We start from the raw sequence: 25,689 nt of genomic DNA, 5'->3' as shown, positions 1-25,689 counted from the left end.
GTAGGACTTCATCTATGTTATTCATTGTTTCTTCTAAAAGCTTTTTACTCTCGGCTATAATTACTATATCATCAGCAAATCGTAGCATCTTTATCTACTCACCTTTTACTGTTACTCCAAATCTAAATTGTTCTTTAACATCATTAACTGCTAGTTCCATGTAAAGATTAAAAAGTAACGGGGATAGGGAACATCCTTGTCGGACTCTCTTTCTTATTACGTCTTCTTTCTTATGTTCTTCAATTATTACTATTGCTGTTTGGTTCCTGTACATGTTAGCAATTGTTTTTCTATCTCTGTATTTGAACCCTAATTTTTTTAAATGCTGAACATTTTATTCCAGTCTACGTTATCGAATGCCTTTTCTAGGTCTATAAACGCCAAGTATGTTGGCGTTTATAGACTAATATATCGATATATCGATACATAATATATCGATATATTATGAAATATTATTCCCAAGCTATTAATAATTCTATGTTTGGCATTAAGGTGAGATATCTTTTCAGTATGGTGTTGAGGTTGGAGACCCATTCTCATTCTGACTTTGCCTGAATGGATAAGACACCAAGGAACAATTGAATGGTCACTATCATGTAATTTGATCTCTATGATCTTCTACTTGGAGAATTTTTAAAGAATGGTATTCTCTTGAAATCCAGATGAACTGAAGTACCTCAAGCTGTCAATTAAAAACTCAGTTTTAGAAATCGGAAAAAAATTAAAAAAAAAAGTAATTCAATAGTTAAGTACCTTTACAAATACAATATAAGAGTAGAAAAACATGCTGAACACTTCTTTTGAGTATTTTACTAATATAATTATAAGAATCTTTATTTTATTTAACAATTTTTATTAGTAATTGGGGAAACTGATTTTTAGCCATTCTGGTAAAACAGTATTATTATAAATTAGTGTTTAATGTCTTATTATAAACTAGTGTTTTAGTATTTTCAATACCAGTAAAATTTTATTAAAAATTTTAATTATAACTTTACCGCATTATTCTAGCAGCATGACTGCCTTCCTACTTTTTTCACAGATTGCTAAGAAAGCTATTTGTGTTTGTAATTTAACATCAGTTCTTTTATTAATTTTTTCAGTGTTTCTATTAATAGAAGGTTTAGATTTTTTCAGCAGTTAATGATTAATTACCATGCTTCATCTCATCCCAACCTTTTGAATGCTTACTCTATACTGAATGTTTGCAATGTGTAGCTCCCATATAAAGGACAACTACATTAGCATTTTTTAACTTCAGTGATCTAAGGGAGTCAATTTATTAATCATATTACTAATTATTGGTGTTTTATTTTTAATCAGATCATTTTTTTTTTTAGTAGCTGTTAGGGATGTTTCAGTTGTGGAACCATCATGTTGTTATAAGATATTAGTTTAATTATTGCTAAGGACTTAGACTGATTGTAATTGTTTTTTTAAAATTTTTTTACAAAAACAGTATTGCTAAGTTTCTGATAAGAATTTAGCAAATCAAACAACTTACTGCTGAAATATTCAAAACAAAAGATTACTAACAATTGAACAATAGAAATTAGTAGGCAGACAGCAGCTAATAATGAAAATGTAAATTTTACTAGAAGATGAATTAAAAGTCCATTAACCATTATTATTTTGTAGTGCTGTAGAATTTAGAAAAAAATAAGTTTCTTTCAAGTTTCAATTTCAGTATAAAATAAAAAAATAAATTACAGAAGTTACACTTTGTGTACAGTTGATCTTTTATTTAGAAAAACACTACAGCTAAAGTAAAAGTAAGGACAGAACATCTAGTAGCTGACTGATACAATTTGAGTCACATCACTGAAGGCAATCAAAATAGTATTTTCAACGAACTGTTTATTCCACAACTTATATGCTGCGCTAGTTTGGATGAGCAGTGAGTGCATAAATTAATATATTAGACATAAATTTAGTGCCTTTATGTAATTTATTATAGGTAATGTAAATCTACATTTTCTGGCTGCCAGTAATAAGGAAAATAACTTCCTGTAATAAGGAAAAAGCTTTTAAGATGTTGCCTAAGATCCCCTTTATACTTTATGTCAGAAAATGAAGATGCATGCTCATTTTGGACTAGATGGGGAATGTGCAAGCATAGGGCGAAGTGGGAATTTCTAACCGTGGTTGTAAATTATCCAAAGCAAGCCATGGAACTTGTTATGGAGGAATGGCTCATCAGAAAGTTTGATGGTAATGTGCCAGAAATTCATAAGTTGATGCATTTACCAGTATCATGATGGAGAAATATGTTGTATAGCATTAGCTATGTATATTTTAACTTTTTCTTATTTTTAATTATTTTATGACAACTCTGAATTTAAACAGGAATGATTTTAAAAAAACAGGTGCAATTAAATATGAAATGATATTGTGTACAAGCCATATGAAAAAATATGAAATATTAAAACTAAACTTTGTCTCACTGAAACTGTGTAGCAAACCAAAACACAACAGTGTGATGATTATAATTTAATTTAATTTATCACAAACCAACTGAGAAAAATATTTTTCTTTACTTGTAACATAAAAATGTTGAAGTAAAAATAACTTTAGTACAAAAATTAAAAAATTGTATTGAAATTATATATTTACCTTAAAAATAAAAATTTGAAGAAAGTACATTTCTGCTATATTAAAATTTCATTAAGTAAAATAAAAAAAGATGTTGGGGACAACATCTTTTATGCATTTATTTAATACCTAATAAGCTGCTGTCTGTGGAACTGTTATCATTGTTTCCCAAATTTATCATAATATCTTCAATAATATTTTCATAGGAACTGTATGTACACCTCCCATGCTTTTTTCTTCTTTAATTACATGTTGAGTACAATTTTTCCAAGCATTTACATCTGCTGTATTAATAGTTTCTGTCAATAAATTTTTTACATCTTAACTTAATGTTATATATTACTTCTAATGTAGCCTTTGACTTGTGCCCGTATCAAGTGTATAGGCTTAAGATGGCAATGGAATGAAGGAAGACGCAACACAATTTTTTGATTTTGCAATTTCATTTACTTGGTAATGAATGTATCTTTGTTTAACTGATTTTATTATTTTTAAAAGTTCTACTTTTAACATATCTTCAGTGTACGTGATTTTCTTTGATTTTAACCATTCGGCAATTTCTGGTTTTCAGGTCAAATTGTTTGAAATTTTTTTCAGTTTTCAGGCAATGGTATGGTGTATTATCTATTATTATGTCAGATCCTTCAGCAATAATTTTACAATTTTTTTAAAGAACTAAATAAAATTGTCAACATTCACTTGCTGTGATGATTCAAATACCTGTTGGATGTGAAAATAAGTTACATGCATTACTATTTATCGTTTACTTTTTCTAGCCAGGATTTTACCCCACTTGACAAACCTTTCATAAAACTGACTTTTGCACTCTTATCTCTTTATCCATCCATACCTTTTCCCATCGTACATGTTCTGTACTAATCCAAGTTTCATCTTAGTAATAAATTGTCTTATGTTCTTCATGAAATCGCTTAATTTCTCTTAAATATTCCCTATGTCATGAAATAATGTCTTTGTGTTCAATCAATAAAGAATTATTTTTTCTAGACATTAAATGAAAATTTATTGATCTTAAAACATAATGTGATGTACTACTTGAAAAATTTGGCTGTTCAGAATCTGAATTCATGGCATTTAATATTTTGTTCAAGTTAGGGAGCTTGTTAATAAAATGAATGAACTTTCTTTCTGATAGTGGTTTTAGTAAAATGGTGTGAATAGTAATGGTGTGAAGCATTACAAATGATGTCATCATTATTAAACATCAATAAAAAAGAAAAAAAAAAATTTTAATTGCTTGTCATCGGCATGCCATGGTGCCAGTCAAATTTTAGCTTATAGTACATTATTATACGCTTAAAAAGCAATAGTTGCACTTGCACTTAAAAAATGATGATACTATCTGGCTTAATTCACTGGCGGGAGCGTTTTATGACGAGGGCATTAAAAAACGTTTTTACAGATATGACATTTGCCTTAATTTGGACAGCAGTTATGTAGAAAAGTAGCTAAAAGATATAGCTATAAGACAGATATAATAAATTGTTTTTTATCAATTGGTGTTTTTTTTTAATAAATCTGAAGTTACTTTCCGAATAACCCTCATACTTTATTATACCAAACATTGTCAACAAACCGGTTGATCTTAAACCTACAGATGTTTGAACTTTTATATTATTGGAAGGTGGTTATTTTCAACATGGTCATCATAACTGTGGATTGATGCTGATTTTGTGGCAAAGTGGTAACATCTCTGCTTTTATCTGGAGGTGTCAGATTCAAGCCCCGATCAGACATGGACGATTATCAGCATTCTTGGACGATTGATATTATCCTAGTTGTTGTAATTGGGTGTCAACTCTTGTTGCTGCTATATGAATGAATGAATAAATAAATAAATAATGTAACAAATTTTTTTTAATAATTTTATATTATTGTGAGTTATTGTTTTCTACCTTTATTTTACAGTTTCATACAAGTCTGCCGAAATACAACCTACCTGCAACAGCTATTTCATTTCACCCGACTGAAAATACTTTGTATGCAGTTTATTCAGATTATTTGGTAATGTTTTTTAAATATTTATTTGTAATGATTTAAATGTGAAAAAAATTGATATTTTTTATTGGTTTCTTTTTTGTAATACACTATATATTTGTTTGGTATTGTAGTACCTCACAGTAGATGTTGACCAAATTAATTATTATTATATTATTTTGTCTTGTCCAGCAATCTCAGACCAACCAATATTGAGAGAGTGCCATTTATTGAACCTCAGTATTAAAATTATTTTTGTCAAGTAGAAATTGAATCCAATTAAAATTGATTGCAACTTTTGCTACATTTGAATCCAAACCATTAGCAGGACATTTTTGTCATAATAGCTGATTATTATAGTAGTAAGTGATAGATAAAACCATTAAAACAAAATTGTTAGATAAAATTTTGTATAAAAACAAATAATTATTAGATAAAAAGCAATATGAGAATAAACTTATTTTCCAGCCGTGTTTACAGTTATTTAATTTATTCATTTTTGCTAAAAGGTTGTTAATACTGCTCTATATCTTTGTTATATATTAATGGAGTTTATAAACTTATTTACTTAAGTGTAATATTTTTCTGTTAACTGTTAACATAAAATTTTTGGGTATTTTATTTTACGAGATGATCCAGTTGAATTTTGTTTGCAAAAAATCAAACGGTATTGTTTCAGTTTAAAACATCATAATAAAAGCTAAGCTTGCCGTAATTATTAAATAATTATTATGCTTATCTACTCTCTCATGCAAAATACAATATTATACCTTTTCTTCTTTCTATGATTTTCCTGTTTAGCCTCTGGGAATTACCATTTAGGTATTACTTCAGAGGGTGAATTAGGATGATTTATATGAGTGTAAATGAAGTGTAGTCTTGTACAATCTCAGTTCGACCATTCCTGAGATGAGTGTGGTTAATTGAAACCCAATCACCAAAAAACATCGGTATCTACAATCTAGTATTCAAATCCATATAAAAATAACTGCCTTTACTAGGACTTGATTGCTGGAACTCTCAACTTCCATCAGCCGATTTGGGAAGACACATGCACCACTAGACCAACCCGGTGGGTTAATATTGTACCTTGGGGTGCTATTAAAAAGTCATTATAATTCTTAGATTTCAAAATCAGTTCTGAAGTCAATATAAATATATTATTCAGAAAAAATCATGTACAAGGTGTGTTCAAAAAGTAATGAGAATTTTTGTTTTTTGCAAAGAATTTTATTTATTCGTCTACATTAATGCTATCCCCTTCAAAATAGTCCCCATTAGATATTATACACTTATACCAGCGTTTTACCAATCCCTGAAACACTTCTAGAACTCAATCTTTGGAATAATGTTTAGCTCTTTCAGCGATTCACTTTTAATCTCATCTATGCTTGTAAAACGACGGCGCTTTATGGTTCTCTTTATTTTTGGGAATAGAAAAAAGTCACTTGTGCGCATGTCTGGCAAATGTAGCAGCTGATGTATCATTACAGTATTGTATTTGGCTAAAAATTGACAAACAAGCAATGAAGTGTGAGGATTATTGTGGTTCAAATGCCATAAATTGTTTTACCACAAATCTGGGTGTTTTTTCAGATTGTTTCACGCAAACAGCATTGAACTTGTAGCTCCTTATTGATGCTGTTAAAATTGAAGAACATGTGAGCATAACCTTCACATTTGACCGTATTTGTTGAGCTTTTTTTGGTCTTGGTGTTCCAGAATTCCTCCACTGAGACGATTGAGCCTTAGTTTCGACATCATATCCGTAAACCCATGTTTAATCACCTGTTATGACTTGTTTCAGTAGTTCTGCGTCGTTGTTTACTTCATTTAGCGACTTCTGAGCAACTACCATTCGTTGCGTTGTTTGAAATTCAACAATTTTGGAACAAATTTTGCAGTCACACGTTTCGTACCCAAAACATTCGAAAAAGTTTCATGGCATGAGACAATTGATATCCCAACATCATCAGCGACTTCTCTGATTGTGATTCAGTGATCATTCATAATCATTTCTTTCACTTTTTTCACATTTTCATCATTTTTGATGTGCTGCAATCGTCATCTTCAATGTCTTCATGACTTTGGAAATGCTTATACCATTTGTAAACCTTGCTTTACTCAGCAGACTCACCAAAAGCAATATTTAACATTTTTAAAACATTGCTACACTTTATTCCATTTTTATAACAAAATGTAACACAAATTCTCTGATTCATTATTTATACAAATAAAAAAATCGCCAGTCATACCAAAACACGTGTTATCCTTTTGACAGTTGACAACAGACAATTAGACATTTAGCCACATCCAGTGTGGCTAAAAATGTACAGATACTTTTCAGATATGTTTACCAATACAACAACGAAAAAATCCAGAGAATTGGGGACTAATACAACCCGCAAAATTTTTGTTACTTTTTGAACACACCTCATGTATAAATTTAATAAACTGAAGATTTTAATATTTTCATGGGTTTATATTTATGGATATGCAAACTTTGGTAAACGATTTCTAAAAAAAAATAGTATTCTTTTTTATTTGAAAAGGAAGTGAAACTATTTTTCCATTAAAGGATAGAGTATATTTGTTTTTGAGAAAGAACTTCATTATGGTTTCATTGCTATTTTTAATAGAGTTATCCAAAAGATCTTCCAATCATTTTAAATTAAATTACAAGGTATTTTTTGCAGAAAAATTGTTATTGTATTCTAGATTAAAAAAAAAAAAACTGATTAATAAATAAACTTTCTGTGTTTTTTTATACTCAAATATTTTTCTGTTAAAACTTTAAGAATTTATCATTATATTTTATGCTGATTTTGCTTATTTTATTACCTTAATACATTGCAATGTGTATCACACAAAATTATTACACTTATGCATCAACAGCAATCAAATCTCTTTTTTGTTTATTAATTATAAATTGTTAATGTTGTTCTAATTAAGTTTTTCCCTTTATTCTTCCAGGCAAATGCTAAAGAAGAAATGCTAGAGAAGTTACGAGGCATATTCATAAAGTAGGGGCCGTTGGCTTTTATTTAAATATTAGTTGGTCTGAACACAGTTTCATACATGCAGGGCTATCTATCAGCTATTTACAAAGCCACTGCAGTTGTTTGGTTCATTAGTCATTTGCCTGCCGGTGAATGCATATCACAATGTCCTTGATAATAATTTTCCCTGTCAGTTGTGAAGTGCACACCGTAATTTGATTTTTATGTGCAAAAGGATCTTCAGCTGCTGAAATTCATTGGGAGTTGTGCCTAGTGTATGGACCTACAATAATGAGTGATGGAAAGGTTAGACAATGGTGTTGAGACTAAAAATGGCCGCACAATTGTGCATGACGAAGAGCGGAGTGGCAGGCCCAGTGTTCCGACTGACAAAATCGTTGAATAAGTGAACTGAAAATTGTGATATGATTGGCGATTGACGATTAGTGTTCTTACTGATGAATTTCCTCGTGTTGGATACATCTCTATCTATACGATTTTCACAGAAAAGCTCGGTTATCACAAATTGTGTGGAAGGTGGGTACCAAAAATGCTCACTGACCAACACAAAGAGCAAAGAATGTGTAGTGGACGAGCTGTTTTGGACTGCTGTCGACAAGATGGAGATGATTTGTTTTCCCACACTATTACGGGTGATAAAGATGTGGATATCCTACACCAACACAGAATCGAAACAACAGTTAATGCAGTGGCACCATTCAGGTTCCTCAAAACCAAAATAGTTTAAGCAATCTCCATACTCGAGTTGAAAAATGTTGGCTAATGTTTTTTGGAATGGAAAGGGTGTCATTTTGGTTGATTTCTTTGAACGTGGATCAACAATTACAACTGACATGTAATGTGAAATGTTCACCAAACTGAGACGTGCATTTCAAAATCGACGATGTGAAAAACTGTCATCTGGTGTATTCCTCCTTCATGACAATGCACATCCTCACACTGCTGCCTTAATCAAGAAGAAGATGAAGATTTTCATTGGGAACTTTTTGATCACCCTCCATATAGAGTACCCACCTTGCACCTAGCAACTACTTTTTCTTCATGCATTTGAAAAAGTGGCTCGGTGGACAATGTCTTGAAAATGACGAGGAACTCAAGACTGCCGTTGTCAACTAGTTCAATTCCCAGTGGTGAACTTCTATGCAGAGGGATTAAAGAAACTGGTGCAGCGTTACAAAAAGTGCTTAGAACTGAATGGCGATTATGTGGAAAAGTGAAGTAGATATGCAGTAAACTAAAATTAAGTAAAAACCTTTTTTCACGAGTTAATTTTTTTTAATGACCAAATGACCCTTACTTTATGAATGTGCCACATACCTTGTGAATTAGCATACTTGTTCATTCTAGGTATGATTTTTATAATGTAGAATTATCCACAGATATGAATAAAATTGTAATTTAATTTAAATGTTGAAGAGAAAGGAACTGACCAGTACTCTTGTTCTCTTCTTTAGTATTAATACATCTGAAATAATTTCTAGCTATTGTTAGATGTAAAAAAAAAGCTAATGATAGATTTTTTAAGGTCTTCGTGCAGTAATTGTAAGGATATGCAATTGTATGTCACATAATGTAATATGACACACTTGTATATCACACATGTAACTTTTTACATTTGTTGTGTTTTCTGTATTGGAAAGAAAGTGAAGGTAATTGGTTACGTGCTAGTTTATGTCAAGAGAATTTGATTTCCTTAGAAGCTAAATCACTGAATTCACTTCATTAAACTATTTAAATCCAAAACTTTATTGTTTGAAAATTTATTTATTTAGTTAATAGAATTATCTTAGTTATATAAAGATAATTCTTTCAGTTGTACTGAGGTGGTCCAACATTTTTTATTCTTCATTTAGATGTAAATTTTTCTGATAAAGTTCTTTTTCTCAAATATTCTTGTTTTAATATAAATGATTTTAGTTATACTTTGTCTTATAGATAAAAATATTTCTTTTATACACATGTGTTTAGTTAAGTGGTGTTAGAATTATTACCATTTTAACATGCTACAAAAAGTTACACAATATTTTATGGAAAAATACTATTGAATTATATAATTGAATTGTAATCATGAATAAGAAAATATGGAGAGAAAATATGAATTTAATGGAGAGAAAAAATTGATTTTATGTCATTAATTTATGTGATTAAGTCTATAAGTTAAAAATGAAAATTTCTGATGTGTTTTGTTCATTACAATTTTGTACTGTTTTGATCAAGAGTAAGAGTTGAATTTGCATATGTACCACAAAAATTTTGATCACAAAAAAAATAACTTGACGATAATCATTCCAATGACTTTCAAGTAACATAAGTAATGAAATTTAATACAGTTTTGCTTACCTTGTATGGAATTCACTTGTTGATCTCATTCAGTTCATATTTTTTATCAGCATCTCAATTTCTTTAACAAATGTTAACTTAAATACTGTGTTACAACTTTCTAAAATTCTACCAATTAATGAATATTTATGCTGGATATCATCATTCATAGCTGTAAACAAAATTATGTATTTAACTATAAAAGCATAACTTTGTAACAAGTTTAAAATTAATTTAGTTATGACGGTCAACCAAACAAAGTGTACTTACTAAGTGCATTAATATTCACTTCAAAGTTGTAAACTATAATAAAGCATTATAAATTGTTTATAGTTTCTTGACATTATTACTGTAAATAGTTACAGCAATTTAATAGTAATAGTAATTTAATAATAAATAGCAATTATAAACTAATTGAAAATAAAAGAGAAATTAAAAATACATCTTTATACTTTAGAAACATGTTTGCTTACATAAAATTACTCATCTCTTGACATATTTTCAGATTGTTCTTTTGTTGTGCTAGGAGTATCTATTACATACCCATCTGAAGGTCACTAAACTAGAAAGTTTCTGAATTTTTAAGGTTTATTTCAAGTATTCAATATTTTGATATGTTATTTCAAATATTCTTCTATTGTTATTGCAAAATTGCAAATTAGCAGCATCTTAATTACTAAAAATTATTGCCCGGATGAAATAATTACATGCTAGACAAAACATTGTTTTAGAACATTTGAATAGTTAGTATTTAAAACGAGTATTTTTAAATATTGTAATTATTTTGTTTCTTAATATTCTATAGTAAATTAATTATCTGAGGTGTAAAATGGAGTAAATTATTGATTAGAAATAACGATCATTTTTATTTTTATTTTCACTGTTAAATTGAAGCAATTATTACATCTATGATGCCTTGCTACGATGCAGTTTTTACCAGAATATAAAAATACAAAATGATAATAAAGAGAAGAACAAGAGTAACAATGAGAACAAAAAGTACAAGTGGATACTGAGGAAATGCAGGCTTCTGTAAAGAAAGGAATGCATCAAAATATTGGTATCCCTGTGCTTTTTAATTTATTTAATGAAAAAGCTGTAAACTAAAAGGAAAAAAACATTTGAAGTTAGAATAACTATCCAGAAAAAAATAACACTATTAAAATTCACTAATTATGTTATTTTGGATGCAATTAGCAATTAGAAATAGTTAAAAGAAATTCAATTTGAAAGTAAACAAGAATAAAATGAAGTGAACCAAAAAGAATGATAGTGAAAAATTAAATGTTTGTTAATGGAGAACACAAGTTATAGAATTTGCGGAAATTTCTTATTTAGGTTATAAAATTAATAATAACCAAGAGACCTTGATATTAATCAAGAGAGATTTTTCCAGTAAGAAATTTCCTGGCATATTACCTAAATTTAGAAATTACAGTTACAAAAAAATTAGAAAAAACTTCTTTGTAATTTCTAAGTAAAGAAATATATATATATATATATATATTTTTTGTAATTTACCTTTGTAATTAATTCCCTTGTATGAATTGTTATTAAAATAAAATAAATAATAATAACAAAAACAATAGTAGCAACAAGTATATTAAATCGTTATCAATATATTAATGTATATATTCTCATTTCAGTTTATAGAATTCTCACTTGATTTGAAGCACTACACGTCATTTTCAAGATCATTTAATTCTTCATTATTGAACAAGTATTTTGGATATCACAAGTTACCAGTTACAAATATTTCATTTGATTATGATAAAAGAAATGTTATTACATTACATTCATCATCAGTCATATGTGTATTTGATAAAAATAAGGTACAGTATTTACTTATTTATTTATTTACTATTTAATCTGTCATTTTATTTCACAAAGCTAAAAATAAAGTATTGTCATACCTCACAAATTAATATGTTAATATGTTTTCAGAATAACAAGATTTAGAAAAAAAAATATCAAAATGTTAAGCACATATCTAAAATTAATATTTTCCAAGACTACAAAATTGTTAAATATGAAAACCAATTAAAGTAATAAATAAAAAACATGGTTAAATTAAATAAACAGATTAAATAAATAAATTAAATAAACAAAAAAGGTTAAATTAATAACATTAATGATAAATAAAATTTTGTGATTAAACCCATTTTAAGATTTCATAGAAAAAAAAAACAATATGGAAAATAATAAAATGTCTGAAAAAATATTAATGTTTACAAACATTACTATAAAATCATTGATAGTAATCAATGAAAATGTTTTACATTTAATTTAAAAGTCTTGTTGCACTATTAGGTCTGTTTAGAAAATAACCGAACATTATTAATTACGCGCGAATGGTGGAGATATTTAGTGATGCGCAGTTGGCATCATCGTGTTCCACATAACCTCCTCTGTAACCACATGTTCTTGGGTTGTTGATATCTTGTTTAGTTTTTGTGTTATTGTTATTTGAGTGCAATGTATTTAAGTGTTAATAGCGGTTTTTGTAATGTACAAGTTTTGGGAGCAATGATACAACTTAAAATTTTGTGTGAAACTGGAGAAAACTTTCTTTTGGTCATACACAACGTTACAAATGGTTTTTACGATTTAAAAGTGGTCATCAGTCAGTTGAAGATGACCCTCAACCAGGAAGGCTTTCAACTTCGACTGATGATACCCATGTTCAGAAAATCAAAGGTCTGGTGCATGCAAATCAGGAATTGACTGCAAGAGAACTTCCAGAAGAGGTCAGCATCTCAATTGGATCATGGTGTGACATTCTGACTGTAAAATTGAACAAGCATTGAGTTGCAGCAAAGTTTGTTCCTCGTTTGATGATTGAACAGCAGAAAGAACATTGAGTGTATGTTTGTCGGCAACTTCATGAACAAGCCAATGATGATGGAAACATTCATGCAAAGGATCGAGACAAAAGCTGGGTTTACAGCTACAACATCAAGACAAAAGTTCAATCATCACATTGGATCAGCAAAGCATATTTACGCTCCAAGAAAGCATGCCAGTCTCGATCCAGTGTCAAAGTGCTCTGTGTTTTTCGATTTTAATGGAGTTGTGCATTTTAAATAATTGTCTCAAGGTGAAACAGTGAACCATGCATACTATCAAGAAAATATACAACGGTTATGTGAAAAATTCTTCAAAAAAAGACCGAAGTTGTGGCAAGAAAACTCATGGATCTTTCACCATGACTATGCATCTGCACACTCATCTCTGTCAATTTGTCAGTTTTGTGTCAAAAATCAGATGAGTGTCCTCCCTCACCCTCCCTACTTGCAAGATCGGCTTCTTGTGATTTTCTCCTATTTCTGATTAAAATTTAAATTAAAATTAGTGATGATTATTTATGACATTAAAGCAAATTTGTCATGGACCTTAAAGGCCATTTCAAATAAAGCTTTGCAGGACTGTTTTGCGAAGTGAAAACATTGTGGGAAAAGTAGGTGAATAGAGAAGAGTAGTTTGAAGGGGACAATGACCAACAATCTATAAAATTAATAATAAAGATTAATAAAATAATGTTTGGTTATTTTCTGAACATTGTATTACTCATTAACATTGAAGATACTCTACATGTTTAGTCATGTTCTAATATTTTACATGACTATAAAAGCACACACATTTCATAATATCACAGCTACGTACTAAAAATTCTTATAAATGCAACATACAAGTAACAATATAAAGAAAGATTTCAGAAGAGTGTCTTAGTTACAATGAGTATTACCCATTTCAACTCTACTATTGCTGCACTGATCTAATCTGGAAACTTACTCTATTTAAATATAATCTCTATTGTTGTTTTTCATCTGTTAAATTAATTCAGAGTCATTGTTAATAGTTGATCTGAGATTTGCTTTTTGTTGAAAATTAAACAGTTTTGGAACAAATTTTTCTGCTATTTATTTCATATCCAAAATTGTCAATCAAAGTTATTTCATACAAGCAATAAGAGATACCTCCTCTTCAGGAACTTCTCTAATAGCGATTTGATGACTGTTGATCAAAACATTTTTTATTTGGTCGATATCTTCATTGGTTTGTTAATGTGTTCGGACATCCAACACTTATGTTATCTTTTAAATTTTCACAGCTTTCTAGAAACCATTTATACTACTCATAAACATTTGATATCAATATGAAATCTATTCCAAAAACAACCATTCTCTAACATTTTTACCACTTAGCATTTTATTCCATTTTTAACGCAAAATTTAATGCAAATCCTTTGTTCCATCATTTTTGAATAAAATAAATTGCCATTCATAATATAATACATAATAATTACTTGGCTGTCAAGTTTAAATTACATATCTAATATAGCTGAAAACACTGATATACATTATAGAAAGTCCTAACATGGCATGGGAAAAAGAAGAACTAAGAATTTTTAAACAAACTCAAAAAGACAGCATGCAGAATTAAAAAAATTCTCATTATATTTTGATCATATCCACCTTGTATATCTTACAGCAATGCTGGTCATATTTTAGATCTTAAGGTATGTTTTTCTTTGGTCTTTGTTAGTATCAAAATTTCTACTATGCATTCTATCATTTTAGCTATTGTTTCTTTTTGCTTGTGCATATCTTACGCAAGTTTTATGTATATACATATATATATAAATGTATATGGCATATACACAGTGTGCCAAATAAGTAATGATTCAACTAGCATTACATTGAAACTAAGAACATTATTTTAATTTTGCAGTTAGATGGATTCAAAATAATCCCCTTGCACCTCCACATGTTTACATCGATCATACAAATTGTTGAAAGAACGCTGGAAATCCTGATTGTGTACCTCCTTCAGTCTGTTGGTTACAGCACGTTGGGTGTCCTCAGTGTCACTGAAACATTCTCCTTTTAAAGCTCATTTAATTTTTGGAAGTAGAAAAAAGTCTGCAGGTTCCAAATCAGGCGAATAGGATGGGTGTTCGAGCACACAGATCTGTTTCGATGCTAGAAACTGTTTCATGGGTAGTGTGCAGTCAGCCAGCGCATTGTCATGCAGAAGAACCCAACTCTTACTTTGGAACAGATGCGTCATGATACAACACATGCAAGCAAATAGACATTGCATGACTCTTAAGTAATACTTTCCGGTCATTGTTGTACCCTCAGAGAGAAATTCACAATGGATCACTCCAGAACCATAGAAAAAAACAATCACCATTGTCTTGATGTGTAATTTCTGAAACCTGAGTTTCTCGGTGACAATGTTCCATGCCATTCCATACTCTGATGTTCTGTCTCTGAGGCGAACTTAAAACACCTTTGTAAACTTCTAATGCTGTTTTTCCTAATTTACATTAAAATTTTATCACAGCTCTTTGATCCGTGATGCTATGTTTAACCATTGCTACTTGCACAACGTTAAGTTCATGGCTGCTGTGCATGCACTGGCTGAGTCATCGACACGATTGAAGTGTCTGCGTGTTCAGCACAATTTAGCGGGTGAAATGGTTATCACATTTGGCATGTTTCTTAAAAGTGTTCCTAGAAAAAAATTCAGTCTCATTACTTATTTGGCAAACTGTGTATATGCAATATATCATATCTTCAGAACTATCCGTGAAAAAAATTTTAATTCATTGTCAGAAAATCAGTTAAGATGTTAAAATATTTGATTATACTAAGTCATAAGGTGCAAGGAGAACAGAAACAATTATATCTTTTATCTTAATCTTTGGTGCTGCTATTAGAAAAATCCAATTGTATTCAGTTATAAGCAATAATTAGAAAAATAAAAAGAACAATACTATTAGAGTTAAAAGTGGAGCTGAAATTATTTAGGTTAGAAATTTTGATATTAATAGTCTCAGTACTGTCTCCCAGTTTCAGTCTGTCTTTGTGTGGATCCTGGTTTGGTGACCAATAATGTAATTAGGTAGATCATCATTCAGGACAGTCTGTGTAGAACATCATGTAGGAGTCAGTCAGTATAAGACTTTGTTTACTTTGGAACTTGACTGAACTAAGCTGCATCCTGATACTTCCTGAGTATCATTTAAATTGATTATAATTTAAAAGATTTATTCATAGATTATTTTTACTCATTTTTTTTTTTACAATTATATTGGTTTTGTTTATCTGTGGGAGTAAATTTGTTAGTCATGTCATTCACAGCTAGCATTAACTCTTCTTGCAAGTACTTTTGTTTAAATAATCTTACTCCCAGAGATTCAGAGGCACCAAATACAGAGTTCTTCTAGTCCTTCTGGGATCAATTTTGAGACCTTTATTGGCTAAACATATTCATAGAATTTAGACAAAAGCTGTAGAACTAAAAATGAATAATTAATTAAATATAAAAATGTAATAAGGTTTGCAAACAAACAGTATTTGATTTTGATAATTAAAAAAAAAAAAAAAGTTAGTATGAAATCAAATGAATTTGTGAAGTATTTTAATGAAAATAAATGACTTTTATAGATTAAAAGAAAATATATATATAATAATTGTATCTGATTAAATAAAATTGAAATTTTTTTTAGCTACTGGCACTACCATGATATTTTGTCAACAGAATCTACAAAATTCCTTATAAAACCTCATAAAAAAACTTGGCTTGTTTGACTATTGTACTTAGATTATTAAAAAACACATTCGTTATTTAGAAAATGTGCAGTTTAGAAATCCTCAAAGATTGCATCTATTGCACATTTTTTATAGCTTATATTACATTCTGTAATTTTTTTGAGAAGTAGTAGTGCACAATAATTCAAAAAGGTTTTGTAAGCTATATTTTCTGTAGTATTATATTTTTAAAATTTTTATTGTTTGTTCTAAATCTATCAAATTATTTAGAATCATTTACTTGTTCTCATCAATCAAGTTTAAAGCAGGAATCTGCTTTACCAAGTGGCACATCATCCACTTAATTGGCATTTTATGCCATACCTAGATAGAAAATAGAGTGCTTAGACAGTACCACAGGTATTCAGAATCACCACCCCATGAATTTTTAATAAAGAAGTATCTGTCTTGCTGCCTACCAGAAGGTGCTAGCATGATGCCACAGATGAAACCAAACTCCCATGCTTGGTCAAGAAAGAAAGAAAGAATTAAGGAAAAAAAAGAGGAAGGAAGAAGAAAAAAGAAGACGACCAATTTTAGAAGGATTGCCTCTGATTGGGGTAGTTGCTCATGTTAACCCAAGACCTATTATAATTAATTTAATTTTTTTTTTAAAAATAAATTAAGAAACATGTAAATAAACTTTGTATGTAGTGTAGAAACATCAGTTTGTAAAAGGTACAGTTTACAATCTTATTCACAATTCTAATGAATACTGGTTTTGTTGTAGAGTACCTTATTTTATGAATGTTAAGTTACATTATAAAGATAATTTTAGATAAAATTTTAAAATAATCCTCTGTGTTAATATTTTTAGGTTGTAAGTGTCAGACATGAAAACAAGAGGATGAAACGAGATCCTGATTTTAAAAATTATGACCAGTTGGCATTTATTAAAGAAAATGTAAGTATACAGATGAGTTTAGTATAGTTTTGCAATTTGATCAATTAATATTTTAGTGATCAAGAAGACAGTACCACAAGTACTGTATGGCTTGTAATAGGGAGAAGAATGAAATCCAAAGGAAGATGTTATGAAAGAAACCAGAGGAAATTATAAGGTATGCAGACACTGGGAAAGGGAAGAAAATAAAGTTTGTAGACAAAGAAGAGAAAAGCTTTATAAAGTTAAGTGGAGGAGATAGAGGATGTTTGTAAACAAGAGTGGAATACAGATACTTTACAATGCTGTAAAGAAACTAAATGATGGATTTCAGTCTAAACTGATTGATCACTTGTAAGAAAAATTAGGGATACTCATTAAGTGAAAAAAGGAATATATTAGAGATATGCATGTATTTAAAAGAGATTCTCAGTGAAGAAAACAGACAGCAGATACTGTAATGTATGATGAACTGTAGTGTGTTCTTTCTTACTAAAGAAAGTTTTTTATTTTGAAGTAAATTGTAGAAAATTTTATTTGTTACACTTAGAATATTAATTTAAGAATTGATTTGATTGATCATCTTATTAATAATACACATTCAGTATCTGATATTCAAACAAATTTAGAAATACTGGAAATTAAAAAATTCAATATTAATACAAATAATAGGGAAATTTTAGAAAAAGTTTTTATATATAAATACAAAAGTAAATTTAATTTGATAAACCTTCAAACTGAGTATGAGAATGACACAATTATAAAAGTTGCTGTAGATAGCAACATTTTTTCAGACATTGTTAATTTATATTTCAACTTTGTACTGTTATGTAACATTGGCTAGCTAGACCACATGCTTTTTTACTTTATTTAAACTACTTATGTATTTTTATTTTTAATTAAGTTTTTATAATTGACGTCATATTTTTATATATGTTATTTTTAACTTTTAAATTTTTATTTTAATTTTAATATGTAATTTGATATGAATAATTTGTAAAAGTAATTTAATGCAACTGATGATGCGAGAAATTTGTGAAAGCGCTTTTGCATGCATAATGGAATAAGCTAAGTGTCATCCTACTCTATTTATTATTCTGTGCTTAGGTTGATCAAATAAATATAAAATCATTATCACATTAGTTTTCAAAATTCACGTAAGTAAAACGAAAAGTGGTCAGTAAAAGTCAGTGAAGACTTCTTCAGTGATTATAGTTATTACTATCTATAATTATAATTATGTGTATAAAATTTCCAAAATACTGAGAATAACAATTGAAGTAGAGGTAACAGATAACAAAATATACAAACTAAAAATGAGTATAAAAAAATATTGAATATTCCAAGTTTCAAGGTAGCATCTCAGGCTTTTGTCTGAGAGGTCCTAGATTTGAGTGAAGCATGATTTTTTCTTTTGCTACAGAATTTCTTCATTCTCATGCACAGGTTATAAATTTATATGGTGAATTAATTATGTAAAAAGAAACAAATATTGAAAAGTTTTATAGCATACAGCAGAAGCAAAAAATCCAAGTATGGATCTGCATACCTTGATAGCAGTGACGGATTGTGATTAAGCACTAGCTGATGGATATTTAATGCATATATATATATTTATGAGGGTCATTTAGAAAGTTCTTGGCCTGACATAGAAATGGTGCAAGTATAACCATATGACTATAATGTTTGTCAAGTATGATCCTTTAGATGGCATATTGTGAAGTGTCAGATACTTGTGTTCAGTTGCTTATTAATGGCGATTGTATAAAGCAAACAAGTTTTGCCATTTTCTGAAAAATGGATAAAATTGAAGTTGAAGCTGTCATAAAGTGTGTACTTTGTTTTAAAGTATTTAAACCAAAAATACATAAAAAGTTAGATTCCACTTTAAAGGATTCTTCCCTTTATTTTTTGACAGTAAAACAGTGGGCTGTAGAATATGGCAGACCTTAGAATATGTAGAAGACCTTATGACTTGTAGTCATAAGGTCTTCTACAGTCTAGCAAAATGCTTGTTGTTCAGACTCAGTTTTTACACTCTTTTGTTATCTATTTTTATTCTCTTGTACATATATATATTTATATATATATATCTGAAAATGAAATTAATTGCAAAAGAAAGTCTTTTTATATGATGGCTCTGATAATGTATAGCAAAAAATAAAGAATTCGTTTTTTATTACGTGCAATTTTTAATTATAACTAGTTTCATGAAGAAAAAACCTTTTATTTTTTATAATTGCAAAATTGTTGTGTCTTAAAATTGTATTAAATGAAAAAATCAAAACAACCTCAGCGAAATACTTTACAATTTTGATAACTTCTAAATTTGATTTTTATGTAAACTTAATGTTTATTTTTTTCCAGTTATCTAAGAAGAATAAATATCGGCCAAAAACTCATTATAGTCATTTTCATAATTTAAAATCATATTTTGAAAAGAGTTGTACAATTTCTAATCATGATTTGGCTGATGATGAAGGTTTCCATGTTTATGAAAAATTTCAGGTAATTTCATTTAAAAAAATTAACTTAAGTTTCATTTGTAAAATTAAACTTTTATATACAGGGCGTTTCATACATAATGCTCTTAAGAGTTAAAAAAATTCAGTACAAAAAAAGTATTTCACTTACCTAAATGAAAGTTGCACGAGGTGATGCAGGGACTCAAACAGTTTTTGTTAAAATCTATAAATGTTTAATATGTGCTCCTCTGGTGACACAGCACACATGAACATGAAAGTCTAGCTCTTGCCAAACTCGTTCTAACATGTCATTTTCGATAGAGTCGATTGCATTGATTATGCGATCCTTTAGCTCAGCGATATCATGCGGCATTGGTGGGATAAACACCTTATCTTTGACGTAACCCCAGAGACAGAAATCACATGGCGTGAGGTCTGGTGATCTTAGTGGCCACAGCATAATGTGTTGGTCTTCCCTTCAGACGCACGTCCTATCCACCACCAAGGTAATGTTGTGTTAAGGTACTGTCGTACATTTTACATATGTTGTACTGTTGTGTACCTCGTTATGAAAATGGGCAGAACAACCATCTAGCTGGAAAATGAAGTCGTTAGATGAGGCATAAGCCATAATTGTAACATATCCAGGTATATCATGCCGGTTACTGTCGTTTCTATAAAAAAGAACGGCCCATACACTGCCTCACGAGAGATCGCACAAAAAATGTTTACTTTCGGAGAATCCCGAATGTGTTTCACATAAGCATGTGGGTTTTCAGTTCCCCAAACTCACATGTTATGACGGTTTACTTTGCCGCTAATATGGAAAGTAGCTTTATCGCTGAAAATTAACTTGTTTAGAAAACCTTCATCTAACAACATCTTTTCCTGTAACTGTAAACAAAAATTGAGCCTACGTGTTTTATATCCATCAGAAAGACGCTGGATTAATTGAAGATGGTACAGTTTGCATAGTAAACATTTACGGAGAACACTCCACACTGTTGTTTTTGGAATTCCTAATTTTTATGGAATTAGGAACCCTGCAGCCGCAGTCGATTTTGATGGGCTGCGAATGAAACTTGCACGCAAACTTGCTCGACATTGACTTCTGAGGTTGATGGACGACCAGTTGATTTTTGCTTGCACAAGCAACCAGTTTCACTGAATTGTTTATACCATGCATGAATTGAATTGTCACTTGGTTGCTTCTTATGAAATTTCAACCGAAACGCACGTTGCACAGAAATTACTGACTTTGAAAAGTGAAATTCTAACACACAAAACGACTTCTTGCTTCCCGTGGCAGCCATTTTCTCTACTGTCGATGCCTAGCGAGCAAATGGTTTACTAACTGCCTAGTATATGTGGAAAAAACTATTTGAAGTACTCTTTCGTACAGTACTTGTTTTATTCTTATGAGTGAAATAATTTTTTGTTAATGAATTTTTGAAACTCCGAAGAACATTATGAAACGCCATGTATATTTTGTTGTGAAATCAGACTATAGCTAATGTATAGCCTGTCCACAAATAAACAAAGTTGAAAAAGTATTCTTGAATGTGATGAACTCCTGAAAGTGTGGTACCATCTGCTTTATAGTTGTGAAGTAGGGTTCTTTAGCAATCCTCATAGACTGGTGTGAGAGGATTATTCCTTAATTATATTTTATGGCAAGTTGAATGAATCTTTATCGCTTGTAGACTTATTTTCTGCATCCATGTGCCCACACACATGCACATAAACCAAAGTGATTGGATCAGCCACCTTAGCTAGCTTCATACATGGTATTCCTTTGGCACTATTTGGTTAGCTGATGCTGCTGTCAGATAATGCCTGGATATATTTCATTATTAGAACTTGGTGTGGTAGCAACTGTTCTATGGACTTGTCCATGAACACTATTTCCTATCAGTTTGTTCAAGGTAACCAACTGATGGCATCTGAGATGTGTATCTAATGATGAGTCGCTCAGTGCTCATGTTATAAATGGAGATTACTTTATTACACTACTATAAACAAATTATTTAAAAATTTTATTTTTATTTAATATTATTATTAAATATTTATTAATTTTAATATTTAAAATTATTTATATTAAATTGTTATTATTTAATACTATTTTAGAATGTTAAAAAATAAATAAATAAAATATTACTTTCAATTTTTTTTTATTTGATGAATAAGATGAAAGTTATTTAAGAACAATGTGTGTGCACGTATATATGTATATATTTTTATAAGGAAGAGAAAACTTTCACTAAGACTTTTAAAATGTGACAAGATGATTAAGGTGGTTTAATTGTTTCTAACTGGGTAACTATTGAAGACAATGAAACAGCTTAACAGTCATCATTAAAAACCTTGGCAATGATATTGTAAACCATGAGCTTTTATGAAAAAAAAAAATCATTGGTTTATTTTTACCATAGAAGCGTCAGAAAAGTTGGAATTTGATAAGTTTTATGTAATTTCATTTTGACTGAAAAACTGAACATGTACATCTTTTTGGTTTAATTCTATGCCATTGCTGCTGACTGAAAAATGCAAAGTTGGCAGGACAACCTTTTTTTGCATGACCAAAATTTTATGGAAATTTTCATAACAAGTCTTGAAACTTTGGTTATGATTGTGGTATGGAAATGAATATATCTTCTTAGCCGTTGGGTAATTAGTTTTTCATTTCTATCAAAGCAAAAGAAGAAGAAAATATTCTGGCATCAGGAAATGTTGATTCCTATTGAAATGTGTTTTTTGTTTGTCCCCTTTGGGACAATTATGAGTTTTTCTGTGACTCAATAGACAGTGAATTTTATTTGACATTTATACATAGAAAAGCAATGAAGAATTACTGGTTGAAGGTATTTGCTGGTCTTATTCATAGTTGCTGTACCATGACAGCATGCTCACATAAGTGTTTTCTTATTAGTTAAATTTTGGCTAAATGTATGTTGACCATTGTTTCTTAGTGTCCTTACACTCCCAACTTGGTTCTAATTTACCTTTTGTTATTTAAAAAACTGAAATTTGTTGCTTTCAAATAATCAAAGATTAAGGAAAATTCAGTGGGGTAACTGCGCTGTTCCATAAAGAGTATTCTAAGGAGAGGTTTTAACAGTAAAAAAAAAAAAAAAAAAAAACCGAGAGTGAGTGCAATAAGAATACTTTGAAGGAAGCAAGCCGGAGTAACATCTAAGTCACCTGATAATTTTTTTGTAACAAAGTTAGTTTTTTTGTGAAAAGAAAACAAACCCTTATATAATTGTTTTTTTTTTATCTATAGCAATTACCTCTAAATTCCACAGTGATAGTTGCTCTATCAGGCCATGAAATTAAGAAAAACTATTTCACTTAATTCAATATACTTTCGGAAACAAAATAAATTAATGTAAAATGAGTGAACTGTGAAGTAAGATGACAAAAGACAGAACTAAATGTATGCTAGTACAAGCAGTAAGTAAATAACTGTAGTTGGTAAAGCATAACAAAGTTTAAATTGCAGAATGCGAATTATAAGTTAGTTGATTTACACTTGGACATGATCTATAGTTATTAGCTAAAGCTTTTAACTTAATTTTAACTGTTCATACTGTACTTGTGCAAAATTTATATTTCTACCTCAATGGTCACATATATAACAGCTGTGTTTGAATATGCGAACTGAAATTAAAGATTAAATTACTGTATTCATTTTTTTAAAGGAGTAGAGAGAATTCAGATTATATTTTTAAAAGTGTTTTCTTGTTTGAAATTTTAATAGATATTTTTTTCTTTTCTTTATAGCACTTGGTGTATTTTGGAAGTTTGGCTAGTAAGGAAATGATTGCAGTTGAAATACAACCAGCTAGATTCCTCGAAAATTTACCTCCATTATTAAAAAAGAAAAGTTTTGGAAAAATGTAAAAATAGTGGTATATAAAATAATTATATTCTGTATAGTATTCATGTCTACTATAATATTTACTGATCATTAAGGTAATGTTTTTTATTACCTCTTAAGATATATATACACCACACAGAAATCAAAAAATATATTTTATTAGGGGTGAAATAGCTAATATAACTAGGAATATTTGTAAGACTATAAAGAAGTGAATTTAATTTTAATGTTACTCCTATTTTTAGTATTGGTGGTAATATCTTAATTCTTAATAAACTTTAGCTGGAATGTGTTAAATAAATTAAAATTTTTTACTGATAAAAAAATAACTGGAAATTGTCATTTTTGATTGATTATATTATGTATATGGTGGCGCGGTGATTTATATACGGTTTCTGTTTTTATTATGACATCATTTGGAATCCTGATTATGAAACAATCTAATGTACTATAAAAAATGAGTCTGATTTTTTATTGAAGTAGCTAGTGATTGCATAAGTTATAATAGTGAGATACTGGATAGGTGATAAGTGAGGGGAGATACTAGAAGCAGTCAATGGTGTGATGAGCTCTTGAATAAATTGTTATCTTAAATGGTTAAAAGTGATTATTCTTGAAGTATTTTGTGTCTTGGTGATTAGTAGCAAGTGCTTAATGTATTGGTAAATCTATAATGTTTTTAAACTTTTCTTTTGTTACATAATCTTTAAAACACATATTTATTTAATAGTTTCTGTAACCGATATAATATTTCAAGATAATGATGTATCCAGAGGTCCAGGGTTCGAATCCCAGTCAGGCATGGCATTTTCATACACGTTACAAATAATTTATCTCATCCTCTGAAGCAATACCTAATGGTGTTTCTGGTAAATAAAAAAAAAATGTTATGAAATTAATTTGTTCACAGTACTGTTATTTTAATTAGTGCATATGGACAAAATTGCTATCTGCAATCGGGATATAACTTATTAAAATTGCCCTTTGAACATTTGCTGTGATAAGTTGTGTGTTATATATAATAGTAATATTTTGTTTTATTTAACTGAAATACTGATGGTTTAACACCCATCTGACCTTGATATTATCTGATAGAACTTACTGTTTTATCTACAGTAATTCTTGTTTGTAACATTGGAAATAGATGTGTTTTCATTATTAATATTAAGAACATCTATAATAAAATTGATTTAAACAGTTTCACTGGAAGTAACAAAATAAAGGCATGTTCTGATCTTGTTGGTTGGGAGGGTGTGGTTGATGATGGTGTAGCATTTTTTCTATGCAAATACACAGTGAATTATAATCCTTAATTGACAAGCATGGCCCAGAGGACTATGCTAACTTGATTTCCGTTATTGTAGGAACTCTTAAATAATGCAAATGAGCTGTCGCTTGCATTTAATCAATATGATCTATCCTTGGGAACTACCAAAAACTGAGAGTCTACTGCTTCAAGGTAAATTGTATAATAAAAAAAAAATTATGTTTAGAATTTGAGACAAGATTGTTAAAAATTGAAGACATTATTTCGGTGCTAAATAGCCAGACTCATTGGTAGTTATAAAATTGCAATTAAGAAACTATAAAACCAACTCTGAAAATTTCAGATTATAGTGATTCTGAGACAAAGCATTAACTTGATTTAGAAGGTGATCATAACAAAGACACTTTGATCGATTAACTAAAGAAATCCTTTGGTTGCCAAAGGAATTATTACACCCATTGAAGTAAAAGTTAATAAATTTATTCTCCACAGGGCTAATACAACAAGTAATAAATCTGACAATGGACAAATGAAATCCAGGTGCATCATATTTGGAATAATAATGGTTGGTCGCTTGCTGGTATAGGTAGCTGTCTGTCTTATTTATCTATACACTGGTGCACCCTTGAACTACATTGTTTGTGCCTTACTGTGGTATAGGATGTTAAA

General features: G+C 29.6%; 1 protein-coding gene across 1 annotated transcript in view; it reads left to right on the top strand.

Annotated features, from left to right (window-relative positions):
- l(3)72Dn (UTP4 small subunit processome component l(3)72Dn) overlaps nt 1–24,214 on the top strand; it is a 57,978-nt gene extending 33,764 nt beyond the window's left edge. The window contains exons 12-16 of the mRNA XM_075368454.1: nt 4,519–4,614; nt 11,573–11,758; nt 17,343–17,429; nt 19,776–19,916; nt 23,657–24,214. Of these exons, the coding sequence (XP_075224569.1) occupies nt 4,519–4,614; nt 11,573–11,758; nt 17,343–17,429; nt 19,776–19,916; nt 23,657–23,776 (630 nt within the window). The 3' untranslated portion in view covers nt 23,777–24,214. The remainder of the gene's footprint in view (nt 1–4,518; nt 4,615–11,572; nt 11,759–17,342; nt 17,430–19,775; nt 19,917–23,656) is intronic.
- The last annotated feature ends 1,475 nt before the right edge of the window (nt 24,215–25,689 follow it).

The sequence above is a fragment of the Lycorma delicatula genome, chromosome 6, assembly GCF_047948215.1.
Source record: "Lycorma delicatula isolate Av1 chromosome 6, ASM4794821v1, whole genome shotgun sequence".
Taxonomy (NCBI): domain Eukaryota; kingdom Metazoa; phylum Arthropoda; class Insecta; order Hemiptera; family Fulgoridae; genus Lycorma; species Lycorma delicatula.
This window is presented reverse-complemented; position numbering and strand designations above follow the sequence as displayed.